Here is a 12,285-nt window from a genome sequence, read left to right on the forward strand (position 1 = left end):
TTATTTCTTCCAAAGTGGATAACCTCACATTTGCTAACGTTATATTCCATCTGCCAGATCCTCGCCCACTCGCTCAGCCTATCCAAATCTCTCTGCAGACTTTCCGCGTCCTCCACGCAATTCACTTTCCCACTCACCTTCGTGTCATCAGCAAACTTGAATACCCTACATTCAGTCCCCTCCTCCAGATCATCTATGTAAATGGTAAACAATTGAGGCCCCAGCACCGATCCCTGCGGCACGCCACTGGTCACCAACTGCCAACCAGAAAAGCACCCATTTATCCCAACTCTCTGCTTCCTGTTAGATAGCCAATCCCCAATCCACGCCAACACCTTACCCCTAACTCCGTGTACCCCAATCTTCTGCAGCAACCTTTTGTGAGGCACCTTATCGAACGCCTTCTGGAAATCTAAAAACACCACATCCACCGGTTCCCCTCTGTCAACCGCACTAGTGACATCTTCATAAAAGTCCAGTAGACTCGTCAAACACTACTTTCCCTTCATGAATCCATGCTGCGTCTGCTTGATCGAACCATTCTTATTCAGGTGCTCTGTTATTTCCTCTTTAATAATGGACTCGAGCATCTTCCCAACTACGGACGTTAAGCTAACCGGCCTGTAGTTACCCACCTTTTGTCTACTTCCTTTTTTAAACAGCGGCGTAACAGTAGCTGTTTTCCAGTCAGCCGGCACTACCCCAGAGTCCAGCGAATTTTGATAAATTACTACTAACGCATCTGCTATTACCTCAGCCATTTCTTTCAGTACCCTGGGATGCATTCCATCCGGGCCCGGGGACTTGTCTACCTTCAGTCCTATTAGTCTACCAAGCACCACCTCCTTAGTAACAGTAATTGTATTAAGGACCTCCCCTCCCACCAACTCTCGATCTCTAATATTCGGCAAACTATTTGTGTCTTCCACCGTGAAGACCGACACATAGAACTTATTTAAAGTCTCAGCCATTTCCTCGTTTTCCACTATTAAATCCCCCCTCTCATCTTCCAAGGGTCCAACATTCACTCTAGCCACTCTATTCCTTTTTATATACTTGTAAAAACTTTTACTATCATTTTTTATATTTTGAGCTAGTTTAGTTTCATAATCTATCTTTCCTTTCTTAATCGCTTTCTTAGTCGTTCTTTGTTTTTCTTTAAAGCTTTCCCAATCCACTAATTCTCCACTATTTTTGGCCACTCTGTACGCATCTGATTTTATTTTAATACTCTCCTTTATTTCCTTCGTTATCCACGTCCGGTTATCCTCTTTCTTACAGTCCTTCTTTATCACCGGAATATATTTTTGCTGAGTACTTAAAAAAATCTCCTTAAAAATCCTCCACTGTTCCTCAGCTGTCCTACCTACCAGTCTGCTCGCCCAGTCTACATTAGCCAATTCCACCCTCATCCTATCATACTCCCCTCTGTTCAAGCAGAGGACACTGGTTTGGGACCCTACTTTCTCACCCTCCATCTGTATCAGAAATTCCACCATATTATGATCACTCATCCCAAGAGGATCCTTCACAAGAAGATCCTTAATCCTACCTGTCTCATTGCACAGAACCAGATCCAAGATAGCTCGCTCTCTCGTAGGTTCTGTAACATACTGTTCAATGAAACAATCCCGACAGCATTCCAAGAACTCTTCCTCAAGCCCTCCACGTCCAATTTGAGTCGACCAATCAATATGTAGGTTAAAATCCCCCATGATTATTGCCGTTCCACTTTTGCACGCATCCATTATTTGCTTGTTTATAGCCCTCCCCACCTCTTAAGTTATTATTTGGGGGCCTATAGACCACGCCTACCAGTGTCTTTCTCCCCCTACTATTCCTTATCTCCACCCACAACGATTCCACGTTTTGCTCCTTAGAGCCTATGTCGTCTCTCACTACCGTCCTGATATTATCCTTTATTAACAAAGCTACCCCACCTCCTTTTTCTACCTGTCTATCCTTCCTAAATGCCTGATAACCCTGTATATGCAGTTCCCAGTCCCGGTCACCCTGCAACCACGTTTCTGTGATGGACACTAGATCATATTCATTTGTATGGATTTGTGCCATCAACTCATTTACTTTGTTTCGAATGCTTCGTGCATTCAGGCAAAGTGTCTTTATGCCAGCCTTTATCTGGACCCGGTTTGTTGAAGCGCTACTAACATCTCCCAAGCCCTCTCCTCCTTTAGCTAGTTGTTTATTCACTATACTCCTGGCATTAGAGTAGACACCTCTCAATCCTATGGTCTGACCTCTCCCCTTCTCTGTTCCCAGTCCACCTGCCCTCTTGCACTGCCTATAACCCTTCTCTGTTTGTGAGCTACCTTCCTCACTCTCAGTCACGTTGCTTTGATCCCCTCCCCCCAACCTATCTAGTTTAAACTCTCCCCAGTAGCCTTAGCCAACCTTCCTGCCAGGATATTGGTCCCCCTGGGATTCAAGTGCCACCCGTTTTTAGTATACAGGTCACACCTGCCCCTAAAGAGGTCCCAATGGTCCAGAAACCTGAATCCCTGCCCCCTGCACCATTCCCTCAACCACACATTCATCCTCCACCTCACTCCATTCCTTTCCTCACCTTCCCGTGGCACAGACAGCAATCCCGAGATTACTACCTTTGCTTTCCTCCTTCTCAGCTGTCTCCCTAATTCCCTATACTCTTTTTTCATGTTCCCTTCCCCCTTCTTACCCACATCAGCGGTACCAATATGTACCGCTACCTCCGGCTCCTCTCCCTCCCACCTCAGGATTTCTGGGACTCGCCCAGCGACATCCTGGATCCCAGCCCCAGGGAGGCAGACCACCATGCGAGACTCCCGCCTGCCTCCGCAAAATCGCCTGTCCGTCCCCCTGACTGTCGAGTCCCCGATTAATACCGCCTTCCTCCTCCTTTCCTTAGCCCTCTGAGTTACAGGGCCAGACTCCACCCCGGAGACACGGCCACTGCTGCTTCCCCCAGATGGGCTGTCCCCCCCAACAGTACTCAGACAGGAGTACTTGTTATGTAGGGGCACTTCCACCGGGGTGCTCTCAATCACCCGTGTTTTACCCTTCCTGGCTGTCACCCACTTGGCCTCCTCCCGTGGCCCTGGTGTGACCACCTGATGATAGCTCTTGTCTATCACCTCCTCATTCTCCCTCACCTGCCTAAGATCGTCAAGCTGCAGTTCCAGCTCCCTAACACGGGCCCTCAGGAACCGCAGCTCGACACACCCCTCACAGATGTGGATGTCCGGGAGGCCAGGTGCCTCCAGGACCTCCCACATACTGCACTGCGAGCACCACACTGGCTTAACACTCATATTTCACCCTTTCTTCCAAGGTACACAGAGAAAAGTAAATTATAAATTAAAAAAAAAGAAACTACTAACTCACAACTAACTCTGCTGGAGGCAATTTGCAGTCCTGCTTTTGGCATTTCTCCTGAGGCAACAAATACCATTTGAAGTGTATCGCACCATTAATGAAGCTGTGCTGACTGCAGAAAGTAGTTTAGCAAAACTCTTACAAGTATTGTCCCAGCAATGCATAGGCAGGAGGTGGCTGATGCGTTTCATGGTGGAATATAGCACCAACTTGGAAGCACACTATTTTTCGGCATTAACAAATAGATTGGATGGTGCTATGACTTGGTGCAATGCAAGATGGTGACCGTGGGAGAATTTGGAACAAATGGTCACGGTTTTAAATATGGTAGACAAAGTCAAAAGCTTTTGGAACTCTTCCTCAAAAGGGAATGAAAGCAGAATCTTTGAACAGATTCTTGATAACCAAGGGGAGAAAGATTATTGGGGGGGGGGGGTCAGCAGGATTGTGGAGTGGAGGTTACAATCAGATCAGCCATGATCTCATTGAATGGTGAAGCAGGTTTGAGGGCCCGAGTGGCCTCCTCCTGCTCCTACTTTGTATGTTCATATGTACGTGATAAAAAGCTGGAGGAAACCTATAGGATCACCAATCAACAATGCCATGATGAGTTTCCCCAAAACCAGTCAACAGAATTTAGCTTGAAAACACATTTACCATGCTTAATGAAAATCAAATCACTATATTCTCAAAATAGTGTTCTGGCACATATTTATGAATAATAATGTAAATTATTTTCATGAAAATCAAATACCTCTTCAGTGTTTCTACTAAACCTTTGTCTCTCGTCATCTTGAGTTTCGGGTTGATTTTTGTCCTCTTGCTTTTCTCGGTCTTGCTTTTCCTTTTCCTCCTTTTCTTTTTCTTCCTGTTCTCGAGTTCGACGGTCTAAACGACTCCTCCCGATTGTTTTCTCAGCTTCTTGTAGGTCCGTCAGAGTTACACCCTGCAAGACAGTTTTGTTCAATGTTCAGTCAGGGCTCACTGTGCCTTCCTTATACCCATTAGAGAGGAACATTACCTTCATAAAATACTGGTTAGCCCTCAGCTGAAGAGTTGTGTCCATTTCTTAGTGCCCCACCTTCGGAAGGAAGTCAAGGCCTGAGGGGGATGTAGTGTGAATTTACCAGAACAGTTTGAGGAAGAAGAGATAGCAGTTATGCACAGAAACGGGCACTTTTATCTTGGAACTGAGAAAGTTAAGGGGATTTAACAGAAGCATTCAAAATTACAAGGGGCTTGATAGATTAGATGGAGAGGGACATTCTCTACCATCACGTGGGTTATAATCAGACAGTACAGATTTCAAATAATTGGCAAAAAACTGAAGGGGAAGAAAAGAAGAAATGTGTTTTAAGCAAGCTGCCTGAAAAGACGGTGGAGGCAGATTCAAAGGTCACTGTTAAAGGGGAACAGCATAAACACCTGAGAAATAAGAAGGGAGAGGTCACTTGGATAGGATTGTATTATCGGTTCTCAAGTAGTAAGTATCTCACAACACCAGGTTCAAGTCCAACAGGTTTATTTGGGACAAGTGCTTTATAAGTGCTACCAAATAAACCTGTTGGACTTTAACTTGGTGTTCTGAGACTACTTGTTGTGCCTACCCCAGTCCAACACCGGCAACTCCACATCATGGCCCTCAAATAATCAGCGGGAAATTGAGGAGCAAATACTGTTCTTTGTTCTTCTTTCTTCAAGATTACAGATAGCTCCAAGAAAAATAGGGTGGTAATAGTAGGGGACTTTAACTTTCCCAACATTGACTGGGACAGCCATAGTATTAGGGGTTGAGTGTATTCAGAAGGAATTTCTCATTCAGTGTGTGGATGGCCTGACTAGAGAGGGGGCAAAACTTGACCTCATTTTGGGAAATAAGGAAGGGCAGGTGACAGAAGTGTTAGTGAGGGATCACTTTGGGACCAGTGACCATAATTCCATCAGTTTTAAAATAGTTATGGAGAATGATAGGTCTGGCCCAAAAGTTAAAAATCTAAATTGGGGTAAGACCAATTTTGACGGTATTTTGACGGCAGGAACTTTCAGAAGTTGATTGGGGGAGTCTGTTGGCAGGCAAAGGGACACCTGGTAAGTGGGAGGCTTTCAAAAGTGTGTTGACCAGGGTTCAGGGTAAGCACATTCCTCTTAGTGTGAAGGGCAAGGCTGGTAGAAATATGGAACCCTGGATGACTCGGGATATTGAGGCCCTGGTCAAGAAGGAGGTGGTACATGACATGCATAGGCAGCTGGGATCAAGTAGATCCCTTGAAGAGTATAGAGGATGTCAGAGTAGAGTTAAGAGAGAAATCAGGAGGGCAAAAAGGGGACATGAGATTGCTTTGGCAGATAAGACAAAGGAGAATCGAAAGAGTTTCTACAAATACATAAAGAGCAAAAGAGTAACTAGGGAGAGAGTAGGGCCTCTTGAGGCTCACCACCACCTTCTCAAGGGCAATTAGAGATGGGCAATAAATGCTGACCTAGCCAGCGATGCCCACAATCCATGAAAGAAAATTAACAAAAAATATTGAGCATTTAGAGCGTGTACAACACAGACGATGTGCATCACGTGCTGCCAGGTTGGTAAGAGGCAACACGGACTGAAGATTCCAAAAAGGACAGGGTGGGCGGGATCGTCTTCAACATGAGAACAACACTGGGTGATACAATTGGATAAACAGAAGCAGATTTTTCTGATCATTGTGGGGTCAAGAACAAGTAAACTGGACTCAAAGATTAAATGTCAGATTCAGGACAGAGGGAAAAGGAAACTGCTTTGCAGAGTGAAGAGGCTTTGGATTTCAGATCCACGGTTGACAGTTGATGTGAAAGCAACAACAAAATTCAAGATTAGACTGGCCAGGTGAATGAAGAAAAGAAAAACTTTTAAACCAAGGAGGGAAAGACAAAACTTGCCTGTGTTGATCTTCGCGACTGCCTTGCTTGCCTCGACCTGGCCTTTCTTTGTGACTCAGATTCTTCATCTCGGACAGGAGTTAAATACGACCTTTAACAGTAAATGTTATTTGAGTCAGGAAGTGATAAATGACTTGTAATTCGCATTTATTTAAAGAGAAGTGTAATTTGCTCAACCTGAGTGCAAAGGGCTTCTCATGTCTTTGTTTTTAAATATGAGTTCAAATAGATCCACAGCCCATTTGTACTGACCCACAAATTACAACAGAAACTGTCTCCAACCTAATTGCTCCCATCACTCCGAACAGTTTTTAAAATGGAAGAACATACGCATCCCTGCTTAAACTATTGTGCAAGTATACCAATTCCAAAATGAAGAACTTGAGCACTGATCTCTCATTTTTTCAAAGCAAATTAATTACAGGCAGAGTACTTCAAAACCGGCAACCTTGGGACTGATTATATGCCGAATTTTGGAGCTTGCTGGTTTTCGGGAAAAAAATTAGAACCTAATTCAGTGAATTGGAGACACAGGCATACCAGGTGATATGATTGCAAAGCACTTTAGGTTAATGGCCACTGGTAAGGTATTGGATGTAATAACATTTTCATGTCTCACTCATTTCCCCACATCAGCACACCATTTAAAATGAGAAAAAGTCGGGAAATCATAACTTTCAAAACTACATAACTTTCTAAATATGGAAAGAAATTGCATGATCTGAACATTTGGATGCTGACCTGCAGTTTTTTTTTCAATATCATACGGTCATCTTGACCTGGGAACAAGCCTGCCTTCTTCCGAGTAATCATCTGACCTGAATGCCACTCGAGGAAATTATGTTTATTTTGTACTGCAATTACTTTAATCAGTGGGGGGGAAAAAACTGAAAGGCAAAGGCTTAGTGAAGTCAGTCTTGTTGGGAAATAAATGGATAACAGAAGGGTTCTTTACTCTCTCCGTCTTTCCTGAGATTGTGTGGGGTTCTCAAGCTGCTGCCTCATCTAAGTGTAACTTGTCTGCATTTGGACCTCAAAGTTGACACAGCAACAACTTCCAGGTGCCCACGAGGATCATCTTCTCGAGGGAACTCGGTCAACAACATCAAGACCATGCAAACTTTACCCTTCATTTTATAATGTCCATCCTTGAAAGCCCAGAAAATCGAGACCCCCTGTCTGGTTGTCCACTCTTGGGTGTTAACTAGTTTCGCAACTTGCTAAGAAATTTTGTTTTGCAATAAACAATCATTGAGTTTACTGAAAGATGCCTGGCTAGTCTCTTTTATACTGGGTACCTGTGAAAAAGGTAAACAACTGGCTATTTCTTTGACTAAATTGAACTTTTAAATTGATAGTACAACCTGCAGAGCAGTGGGGTGATATAATATTCACACTCCTCCCATTCCGGTCAAAACAAAAAGATCAAACTGAAAAGATGACAAAAATACTTCGCAGTTGTAACTGAAAACTATTATTTTTGTTCATGTAAGATTGTAAAGTACTTTCAATAACTTCCTTTGAACTGACTTGGGCCAGCGACAAGAAGATGCTCTGATGTGGGTCAGGTCAGCAGATCAGTGCAGGCTGGGTTGGGTGGAGTCAACGTTTGCTAAGCTACTCAGAGCATGCTTTTCATGTCGTCAGATTTGAGGCATTCTACCTGTACATCAATCTGAACACATTCAGATAATGGATATTTCTATTCTGCATGCAAACTGAATTAAAAATTTCAGTGCAAGGCACAAAAATCTATATTTAATCTCTTAAACGCAAGGCCATATTATTCATTCTGGAACAAGCTTTTACTCAAGTCATTTGTATTACAGACACCACTGCCATGCACACAATCATACTCTAAACATCCATGTGCTAACAGACAGTGCAGGACATAATTAGACAGGATCCTGAAGGGAACTATTCAAAAACACACGAGAAAAGCTTGTACTATTTGGCATGCATTAAAACAGATGGTAATAGGGATACAAAATTTGGCTGCGAATGTCAGAACACTGCACCCAAACTCCATTAAATTTAGAGTTTGGCAGAACAAAGTTTGGCACATCACAACTTTCCGCCTGTATAGAACAGCTGAAGTAATCAAACACAAACAACTAATCAATTCTGCAGTTTGCCACAATTGAATAATAAAAAGCTAATAAACTTATCTGTTATGAATACAATGCTTAATTCTATAAATGTAAAGTCCTATAAACAAAACTCAAATCATATGATAAAATTTGTCTAATTGCTGCGAAAGTCGTGTGATTGCTAAATTAAGTTAAATCCTAATTTTTCAGTTGATTCAACAGTTGTTTTTAGAATTGAACACAATGTCGACAGAGAACAAAATGTGCTGCATTTTTAGCCAGTTATGAACCCAGCAATTTAAACTGAGCAAACAGCAACATAGTGACTACGGTACTCCACTAGCAGCACAAGTTGAGAGCTCCAATCAGTTTGGGTTTGGCCAAGGCCACTCAGCTGCAGACCTCACTACAACCTTGGTCCAAATGTGGTTAAAGGATCTGCATTCCAGAGGTGAAGAGAGCATGACTGCTCTTGGTATAAGGGAAGCACTACACAGACTCAGGCACCAAGAAGTCATCATAAAACTGAACTAAGTGGGGATCACCCTCTAACGGCTGGAATTAGACCTAGCACAAAGGAAGGTCGCTGTGGTTGTGGGAGGCCAATCATCTCAGCTCCAAAACATTGCTGCAGGAGTTCCTCAGCGTAGTGTCCAGAACCAAAAATTTTCAACAACTTTATCTGCCTTGTTTCCATCACAAGCTCAGACTCTATCTGCATTTCTCAAGTAATTAAACAATTCAAGTTCCCAAACAGCAAAACCGAGACAACATTCAAGCTTAGGTTGATAGATGTCAATTCATATTTGTACCATGCAAATGCCAGGCAATGGTCACCTTTAACAAGGGAGAGTCAACCACTTGCCCTGAACATCACAAGTCACACGCACCATCTAAACTCACTATTCCTTCAGCCTCATGGGCAAAATGCCAGAATCTCCATGAACTAATGGGACAAGGCAACGGTTCACCACCACTTACCAAGAGCATTTAGGAATGGGCAATTGATGCAGACATTGCCAGCCTGTGAAATTGAATTCATGAAAAGCTCCTGTTTTATCCCAAGATAGCCAAAAAGGTGCACTTTTATCTTTTAGGGGAGGGAGCATGACACAATTGCTGGCCTGACCTACAAGTGCCTCTGTAACGGAGGATATGGAAACCCCTGTTTTCTGATAAAGGTGATGGCATCGAAAAGACTGCCCATACTTGAAATTGATAAGACACCAGGACTAGATCAGATGCATCCAAGGATATGGAGGGAAGCTCAGGTGGAAATCACCAAAATACTGGCCACAATTTTTCAGTCTTCCTTCGACTCATGAGTGCTGCCAGAGAACTGGAGAATAGCGAACACCTCTACAGCCTTGTCTGAACAAGGGTGCAACAAGACCAGCAACTGAAGACCAGCAATTTCAATTTGGTGGTGGGGCAACTTCCAGAGAAAATGATTTGGGACAAAGTTAACTCTCAGTTGCTCGTGTCTATTAATAAAGAAAGCCAACGTGGATTTCTTAAAGGAAAAGTGAGTTCAGTTAACTTGGCATTTTTTTCTGAAGTTGTAACCAAAAGAGTTGTTGATGGACATAATGTAGTTAATGTGGTATATACCTGGACTTCCAAAAACATTTGATACAGTGCCACACAACAGACTCGTGAGCAAAGTTATAGCTCATGGAATAAAAGGGACAGTAGCAACATGGGTACAGAATTGGCTGAGTGGCAGGAAACGTGAGAGAAGTGGTTAATGGATATTTTTTGGGCTGGAGGGAAGATCGTAGTGGAGTTCCCCTTGGGTCAGTGTTTGGACTCCAGCTTTTCCTGATCCATATTAAATGACCTAAACTTGGTGTACAAGGTAGAATTTCTAAGTTTGCAGGTGATATAAACTCAGAAAAATTGTGAACAACATGAAGAATGGTGTTGACCTTCAAAAATACTAGGCAAATTTGTGGAATCGATTGACAGCTAGCAGTTGAAGCTCAATCTGAAGAAACATGAAAGGATTCATTTTGATAGCAATAACAGAGACACAAGATAAAATACAAGGTACAATTCCAAAGGGGATGCAGGAGCAGAGGAACCTGGCTGCATAATTCATTGAAGGTGACAGGACAGGGGTGTGTGCGCGCAGTTAATAAAGAATACAGTATTCAAGGCTTTATCAATAAGGGCACAGCAACATGGTTACGTTGACCTTGCCTAGGACAATAGTCCTGCCTCAGCTGGAGTACTGCAACCAGTTCTAGGTGCCGCACTTTAGCAATGATGAGAAGGACTGGAGAGAGTGCCGAAAAGATTCATGACAATGGTTCTAGGCACGAGAAACATCTGTTTGGAGAACAGATTGGAGTGTTTAGGACTGGTTTCCTTGGATCAAAGAAGACCAAGAGGAGATTTGATCGAGGTATTCAAAATGAGCGGAATAAATAGGTAGAAACTGCTCTCACTTGTCAAAGGATCGAGAAGGAGGGGGCACAAATTTAAGGTAATTGGTAGAAGCAAAATGACATGAGGAAAAATCTTTTCATGCTGCGAGTGGTTACAATTGGAATGCACTGCCCGAATCCTGGTGCAGCCTGTTCAATTGAAGCATTCAAAAGGAAATTAGACAGTGAACTAAAGGATGAATGCGGAAGGATATGGAGAGAAGTTGGGAGAATGGCACTATGTGAACTGTTCATTAAGACAGCTCGTGCAAACATGGGTCGAATGGCAGCTTCCTGTGCTGTAACAATCCTGAGATTCTCTTAACAAGTGGGTTGTAATTGGTCAGGGAAATTAGAGGGAACATTGATGTTGGAGGATGTTGCCCCAGATAGCTCGTTTGAAACACAGGGTCACAATCTCTAAGAAATGAGCAATTTGGAATTGATAGGAGGAGAAATCTCTTCACTCTAGGGACTTTAGAATTCTTTACCTCAGACAGCTGAATTGTGGAGTACATCCCAGACAAAGACCGACAGATTTGGGATGTGAAGAGAATTATGAGGCATGAACAAAGTATGGAAAAGTAGATTTGATTTAGATCAGCTATGATCATACTGAATGGTGGAGCATGCACCAAGGGGAGAACGGTCTAAACATGTTGCTTTGTTCATGTTGATTCAGTACAGCATTGCTGCTGTTGTTTCTCTTCCCACAGCTAGTGGTGCACAAGGCAGAACTTTACCTGTTCCCATATTGAGATTTTTCCAGGAACATGTCGCTAGCCTGTCGCCAGAGCTTATGGCCACTCCACACCAAACATGGCTGACCAGGAGCCTCGCCTGCTCTTCCCACCTGCCACTGACATGTTGGAAGGATTTGGCAGGTTCATACTCGATTTATTGGCTGCGTTAGGAACGCACCATCCTTGGCCATCAAGTCCGAGAGTAAGACTGGAACCCGGAGCTTCTGGCTCAGAGGTAGTGACAGTACCTATTGTGCCACAGGACCTTCTTCAGTACAATATGGCACAACACAATTACACCAAAAATTGAGAGTAATGATATTAGAATTCAAATCATTACTACAGTTGTTCCTTTTCTTACAGTATTATTTCTCAGATAGTTTTATGTTTCTATGCCAAGTCTTCGAAAACCAACCCACAATAAGTGACGTTTGACATGGAAAATAGAAAGAGAACATACATTCAAATGATTCCTCAAACTGCAAGTGCTCAATTCAAACATTGTTTACCAATACAGATGTTAAAACGCATGCTAAATTATAAGTGTCATGTTTATCATAGTTCCAAGCATCAAAATTAAATTATACAAATTTAATGCAATGCTCAGAATCAGCAAGTATAAAAGGAAAGTTAATCAAGAGGGAAAGCCTGTATCATGCCAATTGTTTTCACTTCATACAAGGTATTTGGATAATTAAGTCAATCTAATGTTTTGGTTACAATGCATCAATTCTT

At 42.9% G+C, this 12,285-nt stretch overlaps 1 protein-coding gene across 20 annotated transcripts in view; it reads right to left on the minus strand.

The window, feature by feature from the left end:
• Positions 1 to 12,285, minus strand: part of ppp1r12a (protein phosphatase 1, regulatory subunit 12A) — a 196,279-nt gene that overhangs the window by 37,900 nt on the left and 146,094 nt on the right. For all 20 annotated transcript variants that reach the window (XM_078219507.1, XM_078219500.1, XM_078219518.1 and 17 more), the window contains 2 exons: positions 6,289 to 6,379; positions 4,127 to 4,318 (listed from right to left, as the gene is read on the minus strand). In XM_078219507.1, coding sequence (XP_078075633.1) covers positions 4,127 to 4,318; positions 6,289 to 6,379 — 283 coding nt within the window. The remainder of the gene's footprint in view (positions 1 to 4,126; positions 4,319 to 6,288; positions 6,380 to 12,285) is intronic.

The sequence above is a fragment of the Mustelus asterias genome, chromosome 9, assembly GCF_964213995.1.
Source record: "Mustelus asterias chromosome 9, sMusAst1.hap1.1, whole genome shotgun sequence".
Lineage (NCBI taxonomy): Eukaryota > Metazoa > Chordata > Chondrichthyes > Carcharhiniformes > Triakidae > Mustelus > Mustelus asterias.